Genomic DNA, 25,507 nt, shown 5'->3' on the forward strand with positions numbered 1-25,507 from the left:
ATAAAAAAATTACTAGTCTCTTATGTTGATTGTTGCCTTTGCTTGATACAGCCCAGAAAGCTCTGATTTGGGTTTAAGAGGAATGAAAACAACCTTGGCTCAAAGACTGAGCTGTATTTTAATTCAGCAGTAACCTGCAGCAGGGGCAGGCTAATTGACATTCCTCCTTCTTTCTCTTTTTTTTTCAAAATTCCCATAGGCCATCTACTTCCCTCCTAATTGCACATGTAGCTTTCCTCAGTAAGTGTGCATTGATTCCACATTAAAACCTCTTTCCACAAATGAGGCATTACAGCTGCCCCTGCACAATCAGAGAGAGAAAAACCTTCACCCTGCCAAGCATTCTGTTAAGTGATCAGATGGCAAAGCAGGTTTAGACAGAGCTCTGAACAAGGCAGCTCTGCCTTGGAGTGTGCAAACTAATGCAAAAATGGGGTTATAATCCAGCTTGAACTAAAATTCAGCATCACAGTAACTGACAGAAAATTACATTTTTTTTTCAAGCAACAACTACAAGAGACTTTACAAATTATACTTTCTCAAGATCACTGGTACTAATTTATAGGCAAGGTAAATTAAAGATAATTGTAGCAGCAAGACCAGCTTCTGTCATCATTATAGGTAAAATGACAAGATAAACTTTACGTATTGTTTTATATAACTCATGACAATAACCTTCCAAATTCTAATTGTCCTACACAGAACAAATATCTTTATCAGTAACTGCTGTTAATCACTAATATATTAATAATATTCCTGAGAAACCCTACAGGTGTTTTCTCATCCAAAAGCAAATCAAATAAATTTGTTTGTCAAGGAATTAGGAAAGCTTTGGTCAGAGAAAGTTACCAAAGTTTTCAGGATTAGTTCACAGGCTATTTAAAAGCTATTTGAGATTCCCCCATATGTACCACACAGTAGTTTTATTGGCAAGAAAAATGTGGAAGCATAACAAAGCATAACAGCTGAAGAGGCAAAAAAAAGCAAAGTCTGGAAAAATCTACCAAAAAATATGAACAAAATATGGCTTTGTTAAGAAAAACAGCTACCATTTACAGTCACACAGGAAGCATTTACTAGAAGTTCATTCGCTATATAACAACATACTCAGCACAGACCAATATTTCCAAGAGACATGATTATTATGCTGTGTTTGACATCTTTCTGCTCAGATGAGATGGAGAAAGGCTGCTCACTACACTCCATATTGCACTCTGACACCTTTGGAGAGCTTCTCACCTGAACCCCAGCTCCTGCCTCATCTTCTCCTGTCATTCATGAACATGAGTTATCACAAAGCCAAGAACTAATGTCAGTGTCCATCAGAAAAGGCTTAAGTTTATGTCCATGCACCCTTCTGCAGCTTAAATGGTTGGACAGTTTAGCTCAGAAAAGCATAATGCACACACAACCTAAGAAAAGATTATGTTTCCTCTAATGTACTAATTTACACAAAATGTTTTGTTTGCAAGTTTGCATTTGAGTGCTCAGATTGCTGCAGTGAATCCCAAGCTAATGAAATGATGCGCTCCACACTTCCTTAACACCTTGTCCACCCAACTATTTGAAACATTTCCTACATACTACATTACCTACACACTGCAAAATTACCCCTTCACAAAATTTCAGATTGAGCAGCCCCACTCCAACAGACTGTCATAACCAGCTCTGATTCCAAATAAACTACAGTAACTTCACCTCTTCCAACTCTTCACTAAGGCAATAACTGTCCTTTACAAATTTTCTTCCTTAAACACAGAGAGATAACAGAATACAGAGAGCATTTCAAACTTTACTGGTCTATAAGTGAAGTACAAGGCAACACATCAGCCAGAAAACAAAACACCCTTTGCTCACCTTTCTCTCACTTTCAGTGTAACAGGTCTCTCTCCAGCCATCCAGGCAAGCAAGATGCCCACCTGCCAACCACTGATCTTGAGCTCCTATGGATTACATTCTTTCTTACATTAAAGCAAGGTTTAGAGACTACTACAGCAATGTGGCCCAGTCACTCCTTTTGGCCAAGTTTGCCCTTCCCATGTGACCACTCCTTCTCAAGAGTTTGTCATGAGAAATTACACACAACATGCTATGGTGACAGGTTGGTTTGAGAGTGGTGCAGGATGACTGACCTTTAGGAGAAGCAAAAATAAATACTGCAAATTAAACTGTGCAGAGAAAAACCATTTGATTTGTGGAGACAGTCTCTGCAGTGGGCTGAAAAGGCTTGGCTTCACAAAAGCAATTAAAAGCAGGGCTGACACCAGAAGGACCCTTCCCCTCTCTCGTGGCACATTTCTGAGAAGTGGCCTTCTCACACAAAGACCAGCAACTGAGGCAGAGCTTTTGTGACAGCTTAGGAGGTGATCTGGCTGGGGAGAATTCCTTCCAACCAGGGGCCTTCCCATCAGATTGTGTCTGAAATGCTGCTCAGGTGCTGCGTGACCACTTGTGGCAATCTGGGGAGCTTCTCAAAGGAAAGAATAAACACGTGCTTGATCAATATTGTCAGCAAACTCACAAAGCAGGACTGCTACTATCTGAACTAGCAAGTGGATAGATCACAGCCCCAATTCCACAGCCCAGTAGCAAGGGAAAGCTGTCATCTCAAATGGGTAATTGTAGGGGGATAGAATACAAGAAAACTAAGGTAGACTAGAAAGTAATCTTATTCCTTAAGGAGTTGCAGCTGAGACAATTATTAAAGATTAGGAGCAGGCCTGACTTTAACAGGCCACAGCTGTAGCCAATAAGAAGAAGAGTGCTATAAAAGAGTGGGGTGGCTGGTTGAAAATGGACCTGAGTCAGTGCTCTGAGGAGCTGCCTACAAGAAACACCAAGGAGATATAAAACTCTTGCAATATGGAACCTTTGCAATATAATGACAACAGGTAATGGATTTTGACATGGTGCTACCCACGTTCAGCACTCTCATCCACTTCTCCCTGGTGCTAAAGAGCTGTGCCCATCCTCCTGTTAATACTCTTGGGAAGGTGAGAGGTGAAGACTACGAGAAAGCTAGCTCTGGCTTCTCTCATTTTACCAGCAAAACCAGAGGAAAGGGATTACTTTAAAAAAACATGCAACTAAAATTATTTCATGGGCATGCAAACACACACACACACACTTGTCTAGCACAGCTAATTCAAAACCCAAAAATACAGCTTTAAAAATCATCCAATTAATTGCAAATGCCTCTCTTCGCCCTGTAGTCACAGAACTGGTTTACTGCAACCATCAAATTCATGAAAAGGAATCTTTAAAGAATATAAGCTTTCCTTACATTTTGTTTGCATGCTGTAAACGCAAGATTAAAAAGAAAAATCCTCCCTCATGAGAAGTTTTTAAAAAATCTAAAGCTCACTGGAGCTGAGGTCTTAAATACAGACTTCTATTTAATCAGTGAGGTATTTGATTTGCAGAAATATCATTTATGTAAAAATTAATGAGGAATTTGTTTCCTTGGGTTTCTCCTAAATGTTACTCATTTCTTTCTTAGTCATTTTTCAGATTCAAAAGGAAGAGGATGTTTTATCAGTTTGGACCAGATATGAAAAAAGAAAACAATAAACAACACACTGATACTGGCATTTAGCCAGACATAAAACAGCACAAGGAAGCAGATTCTCTCTCAGGCTCTTCTACACTTAAAAAAAAAAATCTGGTCTATTACTTCATGCAATATAAAAGAAAATATGGTGGGTAGTTACACGATTGTTAAATACGATTTATGGACCAGCAGACACAGATTAAATGTGCCCAGTTAAAATGGCAACATCAAATTTATAGGCACTAAAAGTCAGTCTTTACAATAAGGCTTAACTTTTCCTATTAATCTGCAGCCAACAACATTTTTATTTCTGTAATCTAGGAAAATGCTAAGACCATAGGCGTTCATGGCTGGTCCTGAGCCAGCCAATGCTCTAATTTTGAAAGATAACAGAGCAAATTTTCTGCCATAACACTTTGGGGATTGTCTGAGTATTATAAGCATGGAAACTTATCAGAAATAGGAAATATTTCAAAACAGAAGTATGACACCCACACAGCAAGCATTTTAATCTGTCAGAATACAGTATATATATTTGGACAAACAGTGTCAAAATTCATCAGATAAAATACATTTTAAGCTAAGAGTTCAGTGATTACCTACATTACACATTATAGAAAAAAAACCACAGGACATGTTTTCCTTGCATGCTTAAATTGAGACAATTGTTATTGTCCAATTCTCTTCTCAGAAAACAAAAGATGGTAAGGCTAACCACACTGAATATTGTTAGCCTCCTGCTACAAAACATAATTTACCTTATAAAAACCTGCTTGGCTTATACATCTGCAAATTAACAAGTTCCCATAAGGAGTAAAATGGAGCTACAGGCACTAGCAGGAAGCAGCATATAAATAGATGAATAGGTGTTATGTATTTCTTAATAGTGGCCTGGGGAAAGCCACTGTGGACATGCAGTAAGATTATTTAATACTAAACATGGGTAACAGCTCCATGTATCTTACTGTCCCATAATAAACAGAAAATAAATTGCCCAGGTTGAGGCTTTAAAAATTAATTCAAGAATTTATTTGTATCCCAGAGCTTACTTTTAACTATTACATTTTATTCTGCCAGCAAGTTTCCAAGCAGAAAGATGACCTCCAAAAGATCCAACTTCCCAGAAACATTATCTGTTTTGATAAGCAGTTACTACTTGTGACTATCAAAATGCAGCTGGACAGCAGGAACACTCATCCAGTAACTTCTACAAGAGCTAGCACAACAGCAGCTCATCCCAAGTAGGGTTTTGAGGCACCACCTGGAAAATTTAAATGTTTTTTCCATGGGCTCTTCTCGCTTGTTAACCTCAAGGGCAAAGTTATGACACAATGTAATTCAAATCACAGGAACACAAAGGAGCACACACATACTGACACACTGGCACTGAAAGCAGCAGATGACTCTGTCTGTGAACCCACCCACCTAATCAGGAAAAGTTAATTCTGGCACAGCACTCAATCAAATAACATTGTTTCAATAAAACATGCGAGTCTTACAGTTATAGATACCCAGCTCCCTCAGTACTCCAACAGACTCTCAGTGAACTACAGTTGAAAAAAATTAAATTAATATGACATAAATTGACAAAAAACCTGTTGCTTTTTGACAGCTGATCCTATCCCATCTTTATAAAGAATACTTAAATTGAGTGCTAGGCAAATCACATCATATTTGCACAAAAGAAATACATCCACACTTGAAAAAATATTTTAGGCAATATTAAATGAGAAGTATTACTAGAGTAAACCAGAAGCCTACTGTTTCATATGCTTTTGAGGATTGCTATCTAATGTAATTCCCAGGTTTTTATCTAATATAATTCCCAGGTTTTTAACCCGGGAAACAAGAAGTTCTGCTGTTTAGAATTTGTCACAGCAGCTAGCAACTTTGTCAGTCTCAGTTATTTCCCCACTGCACCCTGCACCAATGACAAGGTACCTACCTTCACTGTGCCAGTAAAAATTTACTGTAACAATTTACTGCAACATCACAGCCCAATGAAATAAAAATGGACGCAAATGTCAATGTCAAATGAAACATATCACCTTACTTTTTGCTTTGAGCCTGGCAACACACTTGCTGCAGGTTACTTGCACCACTTCTAGCTTTGCCCAATAACTAGACAAAAGGGATCTATAATTATGTTATATATACATTTGTGTATATAGATGTAAACACATTAAGAACAAAATAGTAACTGAAATGACTGTGAAGAGATTTTTAATGCGACCTATCCAAAACCTAAATGTTCTTCCCTTTAAATATTGACCTTTGTGTTGAATGCATGCAGTTAATCCAAAAAATTAAAAAATTAGAGAAAACACTGGAGATGTATTATTCCATGAACATTAAATAAAGTAGTATTTGAGGTATACTATTATAAAGAGGTACTTAATAAATGGCAATAATTAAACACAGTATTGTGTTATACTTTTTTTTCCTTCTTAAATAAGTACATGAGCCTTGCTGATTGGCTGCAGTACTCCAAGTATCTGCAGAAACACTAATATCCTCTCTGAGTATTCATGGGGGAATAAAAACAATTCTAAATAAAGTTAAACATTCCAAAGGCAGGAAAGCACACAGAAGATTAGCTCATATTGTACTGATGAAAATCTGGACCAGAAATCAGAACACACCCATCCAAAAAAATCCCACAGTCTACTAACAACTCTCTGAATAGAACAAAACCAAAAAAAAAACCAGTGACAAGGAAAAGAAAGTTTGTCTTACTAGCACACATGTAAGCTTTCAGTTATATACAGTAACAATTTCCCAAAAGTTACAGATGAGTATTACTAAATACAAATGGCCAAAATGTTTTAGTTCAATTCTTAAATACATAGCGTGAAGCTCAAATAAGAGGGAGGGGAGACACTATAATTTGAGGATCACCCCACTAACTTCAACTGCAGGCAGACAAATAGAGAGGACCATCAGCAGCAGCAATTAAGAATGAAATAATACCAAATTAAGTTGAAATTTTAGTAAGAACTGTCAAAGTACTTCTTTCTACTGATATACAAGTGCTAGTTTACCAATTCTCATTTGAACAGAGTTGGCAGATTTGTTGCAGCTCACTTATTATGTTCTCTTGCTGTACTAATAAAGTCCCAACACAACTAAGTGTCTAGCAGTGTTTCAGATAAAATAGTTCTTATTTGATTATTTCCCCCACAGACAGAAAATGTTCCTTTTCCTTCACTGGAAGCTATTTTAGAACTTTAAATTCCTAAATAATTTGCATTGAAAGAATTGAAAAATAAGTCCTTTAACAGATAGATAGATACTTTAACAGTAGTAGTCATTAATTATTTAGATAGTTCTTTGATCATTTAAGTAAAATTTAACTGTTACACACACAGTTCAGGAAGTTCAAAGATACATTAATTAGAAGATGTCCTGGGCAATTGAAAAACAGAGGTGCTAGAAAGAGTATTAAGCATATGTAGTTTTCATGCTAGGTTCAAAGAGCTGTACAAATGTGCCAGACAGAAGAGACTGAAAAGCAGCTAGTCTGAAAGCCAAATTCCAAAGTCACACTCAAAGAGAACCAAATATCTGATAAACTTGAACAGTAAAAATCAATTAAAAAGGCAGACAACCCACAGAGAATCAAACCTAAATCCTAAATGCAAATTATTCACAAGTAAGAATGCTGGAACTTCTCAACTGCATCAGATTAGGAAGTTTTTCATTGACAGAAAGGACAGGAATTATTAAAGGGAAGAGACAGCTTGTTTAAAGAATTCTTACCAGCACAAGCACAGGACTCTCTCCTTGCACTTCGCAAGGACCTGCATCCTTGCCTTTCTGTGGAGATTCTACAGAAAGCTCTTTCTTAGGATTTCTGTTTGTTCTTGCCTGCATTCTTTCATTGAAAATACAGACAGCAGCAAAACTGTATGTTTTTTGGCATCAAAGTAATCCACATGCCAGTGATTCAGTGAAAACAAAAGCTTTTTCCCTGGCACAAGCAGCACAAAGCACAAACTAGTCTAACTTCTCAGCTGCAGTTTGCTAAATCTGTTATGGTGGGAATGCATGACAGACAAAGGCCAGCCCCTAAACATGTTGTACTCCTCTGAGGAAGGAAAAAAAAAAAAAGGTGGATCCATTTTAACGCCTTAAGGTTATGAGCCAAACACAAAAGAGAATGTGCATATCTAAAATTACTATGTAAAACAGGCTGAGTATTTTACAGCATGTATAAAAATCAAGGCTTCAATAATTCAAAAATGTGTTAAGTGTAAGAATTAGTCACTTATAGACAACTGTGTCTTTTTAGAACCATGAAACCCTAACTATTGTGCTTTTTAAAATTTTTTGCAATAACGTCACTTACTCGGGTGCTATCAACAATCTGCCACTAAGCAAGGACATTCTCCCTGAGCAGATACTCTACTCTTTTTTGGGGGTAGAGTGGGCATGACCTTTTTGATCTTAGTGCTAAATCTGTATTAAAAGTTTCACTTAACACCAAATTGCCTTCACAGTAAAAACCTTACATACTCTACAAAGATACTAACTCAAAATAAAATTCAAAAAACTTAACTCTTCAACTACCAGTATCCCTCTGTCTCTTTCCTCTCTTCAGCCAGTTACCTCACTCCTGTATTGCACATTATTTGTGCTCATTCCTCATTCCTCACAGCCCTTCAACACTGTAGGTGTCCATGACAGATCAACATCCAAAACCACAGAGAAGACAATGCAAAAAAAATCTTCATTTTGAGAGAAGGCAGTTGGGAAGAAGACACTTGTGCAGCCATGAAGACCAGCCAGCCATCGCTCGCTGCCTTTGGCCAGTACCAAACCCTGCAGGGTGTCAGCCCTGCCTTGTGAACAGCTTGCAGAAATGTCTCCTGGCCTCAGGATATCCAGGCTACAACGGTGCTCCGTGGCTGCTCTCTTCCTTCCAGTCTTTAATTACAACATAAACTTAATCTCAGAATTCACAGAATCACAAGGTTGGAAGAGACCTTCAAGATCATCCAGTCCAATCCAAACCCCAATACCTCAACTAAACCATGGCACCAAGTGCCACATCCAGTCCATTTTTGAACATATCCAGGGATGGTGATTCTACCACCTCCCTGGGCAGGTGACAAGTCATGCTTCAACTTTTCTTTTTTTAACCCAATCTATTCTCTTACCACAGCACTACTTATAGTCACTGTTCAGCACACAAATGCAGTGGCAAAATAAGAAGCAGCATTTTTATTGGAATAATTTCTGTGCAATTGCAAAGGAATTTTGTAAGCAACCTAGCTGACATTTTTAAGGTTTGAATACTCCAACTTCCCCACACAGTAGTTTTAGCTAAATTCTCCTAGGGAAAAAAAAAGTGAATGGTGATGAGCAGTTTTCTCCAGGTTTTGAGAGGAATATTTTGGTTTTCCCTTTGTTTCTTTTCAACACTAATGAGTTGCAGCCTCCAAGTTCACAAACCTCAGTAGCTGTATTTACCAAGCAAAAATACATCTGAGAGAAAATTCAACTCCCCAGAGAAACACATCCTTATTTTAGACTCTGTCTACTAAGGAACCAGACAGCTGTGGAAACTAAGCCACCACCTTCATTCAGTTCTCAGTTCTCTTGGGACAGTTAGTTATCTCAATTCAATATAACTCACATCCTAAATTTAACTTGGCATAGACTTTTATCTATTCTCTAGTAGAAGAGAAAGTCACCTTAAACTGCAGAAGGCAGATGAAGTTGTGGAGAAGCACAACTATCCTACTTTATTGCTAGTATTCTTAAGAAGGCACAACTTGAGGCACAGGTTTCTTATTCTTCAGACCTAACATAAGATGTTGATCTCCCTTCCTCTTCTTTCCACTCTCACACTTGTGTAACATATTCCTATTTCAGCCTGCACTCATGAAACTGAGTCTGAACAAGTCTGAAATTGTGTCCACAATGCAACTACATTTCTAAAGAGTGGACAGAAAGAAAAAATAACATTTATTTATTGCCCAGACAATAATGATTGATTATGTTTCTGACTTTTTCTCTAGGAAATACAAGTTCAATTCATGTACTTTTTAAGCTGCCTCTCTCATACTGAGAAACTAAACGCCAGAAAGCAGTACTTTATGAAGCTTCATTAAGAGTTAAGAAGGAAAGCAGCAGTTCAGTCAAATTTACAAAACAGATCTTCCTGTGTAAAGCAAGGTACACAATGGTTCAAGAACATTTAGTTACACTTTTAATTTTGCACCAGCCCCCTTTGTTTCTAGAGAACGGAAGCACAGAACAGCTTAGACTAAATTACACCATTACTTGAGGATGCAGCTGCCAAACAGGAATTTGTTTCATTGAGATGGTCTGCAATTATACTTAACTGCAACCAGAAATGCACAACCTTATTATGCAAAAGGCATTTGTGAACACTCATACTAATAAAGGCTTTAAAATTATATACATTGCAAGTAGTATTTCTGCTTAATTTAACAATGCATTCTTCTTCTAAATGGCAACATTATTTTACCCTGGTCAGGTACTTCTCCTGAATGCATCTGGATTACTTTAATTCAGTATAAATGTGATTTTCTTTCCCTGCCATTCTTCCTACTCTTCTCCAAATGTGATGAGGGACAAGAAGAAAGCCAACAGGTTAACATTTTTATAACATCAGTTTAAAGATATAGAAGCTATTTTTCTTTATGAATGACTCGTGTAATTTCTAGCTTGCATTTCACTCACAGATACACCAGTAGAAGAGGTTCTTTCATGTAACAAAAACAGAAGTGTGAGGCAGTACCTCTGGAACTGTATCCTGCATGAAACAGACCTTAACTGCCAAATTGATGTGTACTTCCAACATTCATTTTCTGTTGAGGATTTAGTGATTACCTCAAGGATTTAATTAATTTAAAAATATTTAGGGGGAAAAACAAACAAACAAAAAACCACAGCAAAAATATCAAAGCAAACCAAACAAACAAAATCCCAAGAGATATTGTCTATTCAGGCATCACATTGTCAAAATATTTAAGCTACTTTAATAAAGTAGTGTATTGAAACAATTTACCAATAATACCGTTAAATTCAAAAAGTGAAAGATGAAAACCAGAACTTTAGGATATGATGAAACTTTTATAATATTGTTACATGACCTGTAGTTTTAACCTCCTTAACTGCAATTTTTAAAAAGTAACAAAAAAAATACTCAGTTTGTTGCATCAGTCAGTTAGTTACCTCAATAATGATCAACAGAAAATCCAGGAATATAGTGCACACACAAAAAAAGTCACACAAAAAATGTGCAAAAACTGACTGCATTTCCAACATGGCTTTCAAAACTGCAGGAAATTACTGGCTAGAGACCTATTTGCAAAATAACTCACATTATTATGAAAACAATGCAATTCATCTTTTTACAAACATTGTGGCTTGAAGGACTTCACATGGTACTTTTAGCAACCATAGTTTTCACACCACTTCCAACAACCAAATATTTGGCTCTCTTCTTGCATCATACAGTCCTAAGGAACAGCCTAATTAATTACAAAATTACATAGGTAACAAACTTCTCAGTAGTTCTAGCGTACCCCAGTGATTCATCCAGCCAATCTGCTGCCCAAAAGACAAAAGATTTGATTCCTTCAAATCACTTTTCACTTCAAGAACTTACTTAGCTAATGCACATCACATAAAAAGTGAGTGATGATAAGAGAACAGGCAGCCTATGAAAACTTCCTCTGAACTTTAATGGAAGAAAAGATGACTACCCAGCCTCTGTGTAGGAGCAGCCTAAAATCTGAGTAGTTTGGTTTGATGGCCCTTCTTTTGCTTCAAGTCCGACTTAAAGTCTGCATCAAGGTCACTAAACCTACTAGCTATAATTACAGGCACCAAACTTGCCTCTCTAAGCTGTCCTAGGGAAAGAACTGTCCCTAACCTATAGCAGTCAGAGGAAGAGGAGTTAGAACAAGAGAAGGAATAATATTACTGTAGGTTTGCATGTCCTGTATCTGGAAAAACAGAAGGATTTTATATTATTTGCTAAAACCCTACACATCTTCTCTGCTCTGTGGCTACACTCTCTACTTTGTGTCTCTAAATTCCCTGGCAACTCACAGCATCTCTTAAAAAATAATTCAAAAATGAGAAGGATAGGTAACTGGAGGGGGTTGATGCTTTGTTTTGCTAGGGCTTTGGGAGTTGGGTTTCTTTGGTCGGTTGGTTTTTGGTTTGGGCTGGATTTCTAAGGCAATAGCTCATCTGAAAATATGGACCCACCTTAGCAGTGTGACAAGAACCATTAAAAGCCAGTACTTCTTGCTCTCCTCTGTATTAGTACAGGATATTCCAGCACTGCCCTCCCACACCTGGCAGCTTGCCCTGCAGCTGCATTCAAGGCTAACATTTCACAAGTCAGTGGAAGATTCAGTATTGCAGCTATACATATCTCAATGCTGCCAAGTTTCATAAGTGACCAACAGATAAGGGTTTCCCTGGAAGAACATATGCACAAGTTCAAGAAAAAGGCTGATAGCAGATGGAATGCAGCATGCAATTCACCTGGCAATTCACCTGGCAGATCCCTGCCACCCATGCTACACTGAGATGAAACAGAAAAAGTCACACAAAACTCAGGAAGACTCCTTCTATGGTAAACACTGCAAATGTGTAATTTGCAGTCCCACCAATATGAACATTCTCATTTGGAAACAGGGATGAGAAAAGAAAATGTCTAAGACACAGACAGGAGTGTGCTGCACATTATGCAACTTCTCATGTTCACTTTCTTTGGCAAAGCAAGAAATAAGCCTATTTCACAAGAGGGAGAACAACAACCACTCTTTGTAGAGGTATCTCTAAATCAGTATGAATGATAAAATCTTAAATTTTGCATTGAAGGGAAAATTACTCTCAAAACACTACTTTTAGGGAGAGAGTTAAGTAGCCTGGATAGGACAGAAATGCTGAGATACTACACAGAAGAGATCTCAATCATGAGTAGGTTGCATCAATGAAAAAAATGTGACACCAATGTAGAGGTCTGTATTACCACTCAAGAAGCTGAACTAAAAAAGCCTTTCTTTTAGCAGCAGTATAAAGTTAAGGGATTCTTGCAGTGAGCACCTCTATTGGACCCACAGTGATTCTGCACAATGCAGTTTTTAAAAGCTTTATTTCACAGAATAAGAATTTGGCTAAAGTTGTCAACACAGACATGGCATATCTCATTATATAGTAGCTTAGTTGGGGCACTCTTACACAGTGACAAATAAAAACCAAAACAAATGTAAAATCACAGCAAAGCTAAAAAAAATACGGATTAACATTTGTCCATGTCACATATCTGCATAACATTATCTATGAAGTATCAACTTGTGATGCAATTAATTTCATACCATCTTAGTAGGAATGTTTTTGGGCAAAACCAGACTTCCTTAAGGTCCATGGGGAAAAATAAAAGAAAACAAATCAAACAAATAGGAGATGTCAAGATCAAAACTGCACTTCTGAATAAACTGTGGTCCTGACATATGTCCTTACAGACAGGACATACACCAGCAGACTGACTGTGGGAACAGTACTGGATTAAAGATGGCTTTTTCCTAACTGGACAGGACCTTATGACTATCAGAGACTAACAGTGCAGAACAGACACACAAAAAGTGGATCAAACCCCCAAGTCTGACAATCTCTCAAATGGAAGTAGTTCTGTGCCAAACAAGCTTGAGGATGGGGGAGGAAGGGGAGGTGTGGGAAGGTGCCTGGAGGTGTTCAGGCCCAGGTTGGATGGGGCTCCAAACAACCTGCTAGGGGAAGGTGTTCCTTTCAAACCAAAGGATCCCATGATCCTATGATTTACTTTAGTTGCATTTAATTTCATTACAAAATAGGGTACCTACATCTATAGATGAGTCAAATGAGCATTCAGGCTGTTCCTAAAGCAAGTGGATAGAAGTATTAATCAAGAAAGAGGAGCAGAGGTGTGAACTCCTTTCCATATGCTCATGAAGTCTACACTCTAGTCTTATAAGTCCCACCTGTGCAGCTTCTCCACCACAGGAGTCTTCTTCTCATTCCTTAAATCCATATAAAACTTTACAGGGGGGTTTCAGGAGTTTTTTGTATGGGTTTTTTAGGGTGGTTTAGGGGTTTTTTTGGTTGGATGGTTTTGTTTGGGTTTTTTGTTTTGTTTGATGGGTTGTGTTGCTCTTTGGAGTTTTTTAAGCTCCACACATTTTGACTTCTTTCAGCACAAGATACCCTTCTGCTACATTCAAAGGGAACATGTTTTCCACCTGGATGTAAACTGGGGTCACATTTTTGGGTTGGGTAGCACATATCTTTCTGTGCTAGTCCAACACATTTTGTCATTGATGAACAATGGATTATGCATGCAGACTTGACCAACTATCCTGATTTTACCCCCAGGCCTGAAGACTTTTTTCCTGGAGATAAAATGCTTAACCTTATCTTCTGCATGCCAGGGCACTGAGTGCTTGCCAGCCTGTTTCCGATAGTCCTCTCATGCATCTTTCAAAGATGTGTATTTGATGTAGGTACTATGCACTTGGTGAATGTGTGCTGCAATTTCCCCTGCTGAGAGGGCAGAGGGATATGAGGAGATGGACATTCGAGCATTCTTCCCAAAGGAATCTAATGAAAGGTCAAAACAAAAGAAGACTACAGAAACCATCAGGAGATTTAGCCAAAACTACAAGTCAGCACATCAGCCGCCAGGTTTTTATTCAGGCAGAGCAGTAAGATGAAAGGAGATAAAAGAAGTGCTCTAATTCAAGTGACCCATGAAAAACCCCATGCCACAGTTAGATGCTGTACTCATACATATCTGTTTCCTCCTCATTAAGAGGCCTAATGAAGCCTAATGCTCCCCTTGCTGATGAATAAAAGCCACTGGTAATACAGTTACAAGTTGAAGCAAGTTATGAGAGTGCAACAACAGACTAACTCGTACAAATTGTCTGCACACCATTACAGAATTGCTGCATAAGCTGTTTGAGCATATTAAAATAAAACAACTTCCACTTACTCAGCACAATTACTTCCTCAGAACTCTCTCCTTTTATATATTTCTACTAAACCTTTCTACCTCATACAAACAAGTTGATATTTCAATTTGCAAATTCAGACAGCAAGAACACACCTTAATATCAGCTGTTCAGTAAATGAAGGCTTTAGGGTTTATTTAAAATACAACACATTAAATTAAGAAGAATCTTTCTTAAAAATTATACATCTATAGTTCATTTTGAAACCAAAATATCTTCAACTTGAGTGTCTCCTGTGGAGTTATTTCCAGAATGATGTAGCTCACTGCTGTCATTAGTCAATCTTCCCACATGCCCAGACTTTGCTATATCTTAAAAGATGTCACAGCTTATAAATAAACCAGATGACTCATGAGCAGCACAGGAAAAGCAGTCACCAAAAAACTCAGGAACACCTAATGATGATGCTGCTGTCTGTCAACTGGTGACACAGACTAAGACAGTGCAGCTACTAAAATGTAGCAGGTTCTGTTTCCAGCCAACACCTAAATCTACTCTATTAAAAGCTGTGCACATGCTGTTTCAAAATGCCTCACATTTATTTTCAGAAATTGTGTAAGAGCAATTTAAATAACAGATATTTTCAACATCAGACATAACAAATTTAAAGACTACTTAAAATTATCAGGCCCCATCTTGCACAAGCTACAGCCATCACAGTAACTTAAGTAGGTTTACCAAACCACAAGGTTCTAAAGCTTAATGAGAGAAATGCCAGCACTGGATAGGCCATTAAAAGCAAACTGAGCAGAAAGCATTGCAAGCATGGGGAAAAAAAGGAGTTGTTTTCTGCAATTTTCAGACAAATATGTAAAAAATAAGTGAATGTCCTTCAGTGCAGTCTGTCTCACTGCAGAATTTTCCAGCTCTTCCATAGAAGCTCTTCCCAGCTTCTTCCATCACTGAATACTTCAAGGGGCTTGTTAGCAAGCCTCAAACTTTTAAAATTTTGCTAGTTCTGCTATCACCACATTATTTACTCTTGCTCATTTTCCACCTTTATCAACCACCCAAAACAGCTGTTTATGACCTGACTTGTACACTGACATTTGACTCTGAGATAATGTTTGCTTATACAGTGATAACAAAAAAAAACCCCAAAACCAAAAATAAAAAACCTAAACAAAACCAGAATATGAATATAAAAAGAAATAACATGCAATATTGTTCTGCAGATTAATTTTTTTTTAATCACAGGAAAATTGAGAAAAATTAAGTAAAGTAAATAAACATTCAAGCTAGTATTCTGAAACTATATCCTTCAACTTACTACAAAATTAAGCCCATTGAAATGTTTTCTCAACACTTGCCAAACATAAATATGCCCAAGATGGGCATTTGGGGAAAATATAATTTCATTAATTTTGGTGCAACTTTTAACAGTATCTCAAACTAAATTTATAATCTTTAATTAAAATAAAGATCCTTATACACGTGGACCTAAAGACCCTACAAGACCCCATGTTCTAGCAATACAAAGTGACAGGTTAGAAATATGCCTGAAGCTAAGCTATACCATTTTCATTGCAAGTTTGAATGACATGAGATGGACAGGAATAAACTGTACTCCTAAGAACACATTCTCACATGGGCCTTCATTTTATCTTTCCTTCAAGCAATCAAAAGAGCAGGTCCTCTTAAGATAAAACTTTAATTAGATTTAACTAGACTTTAGATTTAACCTCCTGACATCTGGGTTAAAGGGTAAATAAGAAAAACATATGCTAAATCAACTGCCTCTGCCTCCTTACTTTCTTCTCAGAGGAGGTGATTTTTTCTTCAAGTGGAGCTACTTCCTGAGAGTTTCCTTTTCACTGGAAATTTTCAGGTTTTCAACATGGATTTTACAAGAGGATCAATGTGTTGTTAACTGAAAGGAGTCCCTGAAATTCACTGGTGTTTTGACAGTAGCTCTGTATCAGGAGATATTTGATCCAAAGTGGCTACACCGACATAATAGGAGGTACAGCCAAACAGGCTAAGCTAAGGCATTGTAGCTCAGATATGTTACAGCACAGACAAAGAGGTGAAACCACACACCCACTTGCATTTGTTGCAACAATCACCAAAATAAAAAACAACACAAGCAAGTGACACTGCTTTTGGTGTCATTCTTGGTCTTGGCCATACAGGTTTTCTTCAGAAATGAGATTCCTGGAGCCTCCACCTCCATGCACAGCTTCTTGATGAGAAGTAACACAATTTGTCCCCCTGAAAGCCACCACTTTGGAAGGGAAAGAGCTAGACGAGCTAGCTTTCATAGCAAAGCCTACAGACATTATGTAATGAGATAAATGAGTAATTTAAGAGATACAAGTCTTATATACTTCGACAAGTTCCATAAAATCACTTGTCACTGTTGCCAGGATCGCAGTATCTTCCCCCTCCTCCCCATTCTTCAGAGAATCCCACTTCCCAGTCTTCAGGGCTAAATCTGTAGGAATTGCTCCCCAGACTCAGACAACACCTAAGAGAGCAATAGTCAGTGCCAGTTCTGATTATCAAGAGCATGACCTTTACACAAACTCCTGTTTTTTTCTTGTAAAACCTTGACTTTTATTTGTCTGGACTACGCTGGTCCATTACAATGAGCAGGAAGTCATTCTGACTCCTTGATTCCGCACACTCCTCCACACTAACATTCAGGTATTTTCCCCGGAAAATATCTTATCTTAATCCACTACTTCCAGTTAAACCAAGCTACCAAAGCCATAAAGGAAAATTCAAAAAAATAATGTAATTATTTAAAAGCATCTAGACATTTTGGAATTGGAAAAAATCCAACTCCTCCAGAGACAGATGTAGAACTTCAGTTGCAAATGGCAGCTTAAGCATATCTTGCCAGTTTGTATCAATTCTGAAGGACAAAATAAAAGAAAAATAATTGCTGGAACAGTACCATGTGAAACAAAGAAAAAATATATACAAAAACATTTCACTGCATACTCCAAGTTGCAGTAAGTCATATTACATTAAAAAAAAAAGAAGTATTTCTTCATTCACTCACCTAACTATATGTAGAATTCCAGGCCAGTAAGGGTGTTAGGTCTTAAATTCAATGGGTTACCAAAGTAATTGAAAGTACTCATTACATAGAATTTAACAAATTTCTAACAATATTCTGTATGAGGCTAACTTAAAAATGGCTAACAGTGTAAAAAGGCTTCTAATACCCAGAGGAAGCCATTTTATTTGTAATATCAAACTATATTAAGCAAATGCAATGCTATCATGAAGGGTAATACACATACTATAAGTTATTTAAAGCATCTGAAGACAGCTCAGATTATTCTGTGTTCTTTCCTAGAAGCTTGTGTGTGTATCCATGAATATAAATATACATGTGTGCATACATATACATATGTGTAAGTAGACAGATTCACACATATGTGCAACCACACACCTGTTTTTTCCCTTAAATTTCAGTGCAGAAAAAAAAAAAAGGACCTGAACAGCACAAAGGCAACAAAAGCTTTATGAAATTTCAAAAGACTTTCCATAGCTGCAGTTGCACAGCATGGTTATGCCAGCAAGATAACAAGCTCAAAATCTGTCCAGCTATTTCAGTGTACCACGCCCCTCTCATCCCAACTACCGAGCCAGTGACAAAGCAATTAGCAAGTAAACTCAAATTGGTTTGAATTAATATTAAAATCCTTAACTAGCCCAATTGTGAAGCAAGTTATGCACATTAGTTAGCTCTTGCTAAATGTAATACACCTGACGCAGGACCACGTCACAAACCTGGGGGGTACAAAGACCACAGTCTCACTTTAAAGCCTGGTTTCTTTACATCAGGAAACACCTAGAAAGCCTTTCAGAGCAAAGCAGGTTCAGGAAACAGTTATTGCTACCTTTAACCATTTTTTTTCCTTCTAGAATGCTCCTGTATCCCTTTCAGGAAGTTAAACAGAAATAGAACAGTTAAACCATTTCAGAGAAAAAAAATACACTCAAATCCATAAGAAAAAAATAAACCTTAAATGCTGGGTTATTGTTTCCGCAACAATGCCTTCCTCAGTTTTTTCAAATAACATAACCAGCAGTTGTTCCTCAGTCCAAGTGCCAAATACATTCCAAGAGTATGTTTAGAAAGACCTAAGAGCAGACAGTCTTCTACAACAATTACAGAGTGGAAACTCTTTAAAGCTTAAGATTCATATTCCTTGTACCTAAATGATACAAGGAATATGAATCTTAAGCTTTAACATTACAGCTGCATGCACACATACATAACATGCCACATACATGCACTAACATCCTACAATATCAGGACAAGATACATATCCATGTCTGTACATAGCAGATGTTAAATAAACATGCTATTCTGGTTTTAGTTTAGCTTTCAATTAGCAGATAAAATTATTAATGAAACAAGTTTTTATTTACCAGGAATGAATGAATCAATATTTCTGAATCTTCATCTGGCAAGCTGAATGCTGTGTATTCAAGGGCATTGTTTTCCCCTTGCTGTTTGCATATATAACCACAGTTTCTCTCAAAAACTGTACGAATGCCTTTAAACAGAATCACACTTGTCGTGCAACCCATTCCCAATCTGTTGAATTTTGCATTTCTAGCAGCCCTGATTGCCTTTGCAGAATGTCTTCTTCCGTTGCTCGACTCGAGTAATTTTCCTGTGCTTTGCAGAAATATTTCTTTGTACAATCCTCATTATGTCCCACATTTAGTATGTTCCTCGACTAGAAACCATCAGCTACTGAAATGTAATCCTATTTGCTTAAGCCAAATACTGCCAAAAATCCAGCAGCTGAAGACAAAAAATCAGAGGGCGACGAAAAGCAGAGGATACCTCAGCTGCAGAAGACAGGAGGCTTTCAGCATGTGCTGCACTCCACCAGAGAGATGAAAAGATATTCCAAGGGGTTATGGAAAGAGCTCCTGTATTCAGAGATCCTCAGAACATAATCAAAGATGAAAGGAAACTGCAAAGATACTGCTGCAGTTTCTGCTGCCAGCCACAAAGAATCCTCATCTGCTGCAAGAAAGCAGGCTCCCAGAATGCTTAGCACAGAGTTCGTACTGGCAAACACTTCTTTACTTGACCTACATGTGCTTTTTAATGTCTGAAACAAAAAGCTTCAATATAAAACACTGGAAATATGAGGGGGAAATACTAAATCACTGCTGCTTTGCAAAGAAAACAGCATGCTATGTACACTTCTTTCAATCAAACCTGTACATCCGAGCATGCTATTATCAGTTCAGGCAAACCACAAGGGAGCTGAAGACTGTCTTCACTTTCCCCTTTCTTTCTTACGTGCAAAGTGATCTGTCAGTTCCCACCTGCCAAAAGCTGAATTTACCAGTCCTTGACTGCAAATAATCAGTTGCAATTGCAATAATTGCAATTTTCTTAACCACAAAAGAAAAGGAAAAACAAACAGATAGTTTGTTTTTCAGTTCAGATCAACATCCACCTCTAAAACAAAAATATAGAATGAAAATTAAAATCATATATTTCTTGGTTTTATAGTGACTCACACCTGTACTGACTGAATTTATCACTACAGGCTACTAGTTCACATGCTGCAACAGTATCTGTTGTAGAAGCACATAAATATCTTTAACTGACATTGAGAAGAAATGTCAAATTTTTAAAAGTACTTTTAAAGGTAAACAATTTGCAAAAAATAACTGTTCCAATCCACATCACAAAGAGTGCTGTGTCACCCTGTCAGAGAGTGCTGGTGAGTTTTATATTTCTGCTAAACTGAAAGCACTTATTTACTTACCAAATTGGAAAAAGTGAACTTACAGCACCACAATTGTTGCAGTGCAGTTAAAACAAGCTAAACTAAAAGCAGGGAGGGAGGGAGGGAATAAACAGATTCAAGATGTCAGCTACAGATTTGTCCCCATGAAATTTTCTTCTCAAGGAAATATTTGCAAGCTATAATAATACTTCTCAATAAATATTTCAGACTTAATACCATTTTTCCCTAACATCTGCCTAGCTAATACATGTCAATATGCTTCTCATTACATTTCTAATCTAGATAAAACACAGTAACATGCAGACACATCAATAAAAAACCCCAAAAACCCAACAATACTAGATAGTGATCCAAGTAGTTCCTGTCAGTCCCATATTCAGAAAGGCAGAAGTTAGACCACTTCTCATACTGGGAGAAATACCAATTGTTTTAAGGCAGTTCTGCTGATAATGAGCAGCTTTACCATAAGGGAGAACAAAGAAGGTCATGGTGAAGAATTTGGCATAAATTCTACTATGAAGGACAGAGATACTTCATACATAACCAAGAAGCTTGCACAGCAACATCTCCCTACCTATCTTACCCTCTTTGAAAAGAAGAAGTAGGTCAGTGAGGGAAATGCAGTGCTCCATTCACTAAGGCTAGATAACGACATCCTTACAAACATGAAAGGGAAAACAGCCATGGGAATTACCACCGAAGGCATTCCCCAAAAATACATTCAAGTTAACTGTTTCTAGTGCAGAAGCCCACTTTGTTCCCATCTGAAATGTAGGATTACAGAGACCTGACAAAGTTCAGGTTACAAACATGGTATCAAAAGTTAAGAGATCATTAAAAGGAAGCACTGATTAGAGGGTTTTCCATGCAATTTCAAAGACTTTGTAATAGCAAATGCCTCTAGCAAAAAAAAAAAAAAAAGAAAGGAAAAAGTAGCTAACACCTTAAGAGAGTATGAGAAAAACAGGTCAGTTAACAACAAGTTATCATGCACTAGACAGTTCTTCCACATGTCTAGAAAATTACCTTACTTGTAAAATACTAGCTAGGTTATGGAGAAGACAAAAAATGTAATTTGAAAATACAAACACCATAATCTAACTCAGGTTGGAAATGACCCTGGGAAGTGTTCTAATTCAAAACCAATTAGGAGAAAATTTAATTCCAACTATATCTTGAATAAATTTAGCATCAGGTTTCTACAGTATTTTAGAAACAGCAACTGACACTGACATGGATCAACACAATGGTAACACCACCATGAAAAGCATCCTCATCAGTCTAGAACTTCCTCATGAGGGGAAGAGGAGGGGCAGACACTGATCTCTTCTCTGTGGTGACCAGTGACAGGAGTGAGGGAATGGCCTGGAGCTGTGTCAGGGGAGGTTTGGGTTGGGTATTAGAAAAAGGTTCTGCCCCCAGAGGGTGTTTGGGCCCTGGAACAGCTCCCCAGGGCAGTGCTCACAGCACCAGCCTGACAGAGCTCAAGAAGCTTTTGGACAATGCTCTCAGGCACATGGTGTGATCCTTGGGAATGGTCCAGGGCAGGGCCAGGAGTCAGACTCAATGATCCTTGTGGGTCCCATTCAACTCAGCTTAGATTCTGTGATTCCAAATAGAGCTTGAAAGGGAAATAATTATGGGGATGTGGGGTAGGAAGAAACCACAGGGAGTGGGAGAAACCTGAATAGTATACAATGCAAAGAAGTCGGCCAACAAGCAGATTTTTTATTCATTTGGTGCAAAGTTGAAGTTTCCACCTTCATTAAGGAGATTCCTTGAATTGTAATCAGCAACCACACTGCACAAACATCCAGGCAGCAATGTGACACAATGCAATATTATTCACTTCAGTTTCACATCTCAAAGTGAAATGGTGTCATGGCTCAGTAAAGATATTCCCCAATTTAGTGTCCCCACTGAAACATTCCAAACCATTGCCATTGAAACACTCCTCATTCATTGTCCCCTGCTCTTCCACAATGTGGGTGGCTGGAGAACTGGAGGCACAAAGATCACAGGCTGAGATAGGAACAATTTGCTGGAAACAGCAATTAAATAAGAAAACACAGCAACAGCAGCAATACTAGTAAGAGTGTACAAGAATGAGGTGAATGGTTCACAAATTGATCACCACACGCCCCTGGTTACACCAGAACCATCATCACACTATCCCCACTGCAACAGACCCCTTCCCCTGTCCCCAGAAAATGAGGTAAGGTGGTAGAGAGTAACCTCTGGGAAAAAGCCATGCCCCTCCTGGTTACTGCAAATATTAACCCTGTCCTGGCCAGAACCAGGACAAACAGGAGGCTGGAAAAATTCTTACACTTTGCCCACTGAAAAGAGCTAAAAGACAGCTCAAGGTAGGTAAAAGTCTTAATCCAATGGTAAAAATACCAAAGCAGAACAAATCAATATATGAACAAGCCTGGACTGTACATATGAGCAGCAAACTACACATTGCAAACTGCCTTTAGCTGAGCCTGGGTTACGGAAAGGTTTTTTTTCCATAAGGCAGGGAGTGGAGGGGAGGAATGCAAGGCTACAGAGAGGAGACAACACTAATGCCTGCTTTCTTCTGGTTTATGCAAAAGGGCCTACACCAGAAAGCATGCAGACTTACGAGCTATTTGTGTTAGTATAATTGCAAACATTACACCCCTAAGCCAAACCACTCATTTATATGGGGAACAACAAGCTCCTCCCTGCTATAGACTATATTCAATCTGCACTGACTGCACCAGGAGGACAAAAAAATTATTTAGCTGTGTTAGCTCCAGATTGTTCAGGATCATGTATTTTTGAGAAACGTTCTTTTGGAAAAGTAATAAAGAAGTTCTAGTTTCCACCCAAAAACCAAAATTGCTTTAAGGGCCTAACCACTCCTCTGATTACAGTAAATTACTAATAATCACTTTGCATTTGGGAACTGGAGGATTTCAAATCAACATGTAAAGCAATCCTTTGCCAACCAAATGAGTTCCAAGAAAGCATAATGACACAGGTACAAATTAAATGTGTGTTAGCAATCAGTTCTAAACAATGTTTACAAGTTTCCATTTGACAAAGTTTAATGCATACGAAGGTTAGGGAATCAACCTCGGTTGATATAAAATCTTCAGCTCATCCTATAAAGTTCTCAGTATCAAAATGAGAACTTGGAGACTCCTAGACAGAAATTAAACAGTTAAGAGGGTAGAGGTCAAACTAGGGAGATCTTCCAATTGACTGGGTTACTACAAAACATGTTTCTGTCTTCAGAAAAGCCTCGACTAAAGGAAAATACTTCATAGAGACACAGCCCCCTATCTGCAAGAGAGCATACTTCAGGGAGGATTCAAGCACCTAAATGCCAGCATAAGAGCCACAAGAACATCCTTAACCTCTTGAAACATTAGCAGCAGGTACTTGTATTTTTACCTACAAAGTTGCCCATGACAATTTAAATGCCCAAACTAATGCCATCTTGACATGACTGAACGTCTGGTTCCTCAGAGATCTTACACATTCTGACTGAATTCCACTTTTCACAAAACATGACAGCATCTGTAGGCGGAGAAGCACCACCTCTCATCTGGCAGCTGCCTGTACACTGGCTCAGAACATCAGAGATGGGGCCCTAAAGCCTCCTCAGTCCAGAGGTGAAAACCAACATCACTTGACATTTTTGGAGTGCCTTAACCAGCCAATGACAGTATTTCAAAGGCAACACACTCACTTCTGCCTGAAAAAGCTGTGCTGCAGAAAAGACTTGAAGCTCCAATAGCCCTGCAAGAGTAAAAAGAAGTGTATATCAAACACTTCATACTTAATAGGAGTGCTCACAGAGGACCAAAAGTTCAGATGTCAGTTCCTTTTGCAAATACTGTTTCTGCAATGACTGCTGCATGGAGATTTCATAGAAGAGTTTTACCAGGTAATTATCTTCAAGAAGTAAGGTTTCTTCAGAGAGAAGAAACTATGCTGAAAGTTTCTTTGTGGCCACAACAGTGAGTTTTGTCTTAAAATTCTTAAGCACTTGATTTGTCAAAACTAGTGCAGAAGATGTGTTTCAATATGGATTATCCTTAGTTATCCTCATAGTTGCTCTCCAAAATGGTAAGGAGAATATGGAAAACTACAAGCTGGTCAGATCGACTCCAATCTCCAGGAAAATTATGATGCAAACCCTCCTGGAAGCCTTTTCTTGACATATAGAGAGTAAGAGATGTATATCAGTTCCAAGCAGACCACATGGATTTACTCAGAACAAATTATGCCTGACCAGCCTGTTTGTCTTCTGTGATGTGATGGTTGGCTCTGTGGACTAGGAGACAGCATTGGACACTGAATACTGTTAGTGAAAGAATGCTTTGGGCAGTTTCCCATAGCATCCTCGTAGCCCAATTAGCCAGATGTGGTCTGGATGAGTGGATAAGGATGGATGAGGGGATAAGGATGACATCCTGCTGAACAGGGAGTTGAACATGCTGAGCAGGCTCCTCTGGACAAGAAAGATATTGATATATTGGACTGAGTCTAATGGAGAGCCATCATAGTGTTTCACATATGAGAAAAATCTAAGGGATCTTGCATAGTTCAGCCTTAAGTGAAGGCTAAAAGGAAATCTTATTGCTGTTGCAAAACCTAATGGGAAGCTAGAGAGAAGAGCCTGATTCTTCTTGAAGATACAGTCACAGAACAAGAGGAAACAGAAACAGAATATTCCATTTGCACAAAAGGATTTATTTACTTTCTCTTTAACCATGAAGCTACTGGGGTTAAAGTATTTCCATCTTTGTGGGTATTACAACCAGGTTGTCACAGTCTCTGAACAACCTGCTCTTACCAGATCTGTTTTGAGCAGGGGATTGCACTAGGTGACTTCTAGATATCTGCATTTCAGGAAGTGTATTTCCATGGTTCTGTGGTGGTAAACTGGATAGCCACACAATAACCACTGAAACAGAAAGACAAAAGCTCCAAAAGAATTTCATCCTTCAGAAGAAAGCCAGTGTAGTTACTCGAGCAGTAGTCTCGAGAACAGCATGGTTAAATTCCCAGTAATTTTGACTGAGCATCTGAGCAATCAGCAAGACCCTAAGAAGAGATTTTCATCCAACAGAAACAAAAAGCTACCATGACAATAGACATACTGAGTATAGCACCAGGCTGAAGACCAGAGGCAGTTTACCATT

At 38.1% G+C, this 25,507-nt stretch overlaps 1 protein-coding gene across 11 annotated transcripts in view; it reads right to left on the minus strand.

Moving 5' to 3' along the window:
- The window catches only part of DOCK9 (dedicator of cytokinesis 9), a 113,137-nt gene that overhangs the window by 75,919 nt on the left and 11,711 nt on the right, over nucleotides 1-25,507 (minus strand). For 4 of the 11 annotated variants that reach the window (XM_059466418.1, XM_059466416.1, XM_059466415.1 and 1 more), the window contains exon 1: nucleotides 7,310-7,554. The exons of 3 other annotated variants lie outside the window; for them this stretch is intronic. In XM_059466418.1, coding sequence (XP_059322401.1) covers nucleotides 7,310-7,423 — 114 coding nt within the window. In that variant the 5' untranslated portion in view covers nucleotides 7,424-7,554. Of the gene's footprint in view, nucleotides 1-7,309; nucleotides 7,555-18,978; nucleotides 19,340-25,507 lie in introns of those variants that run through there. 4 more of the 11 variants (XM_059466411.1, XM_059466408.1, XM_059466414.1 and 1 more) reach the window with 2 other exon arrangements.

This window comes from Ammospiza nelsoni, chromosome 2 (assembly GCF_027579445.1).
Source record: "Ammospiza nelsoni isolate bAmmNel1 chromosome 2, bAmmNel1.pri, whole genome shotgun sequence".
Classification (NCBI taxonomy): Eukaryota; Metazoa; Chordata; class Aves; order Passeriformes; family Passerellidae; genus Ammospiza; species Ammospiza nelsoni.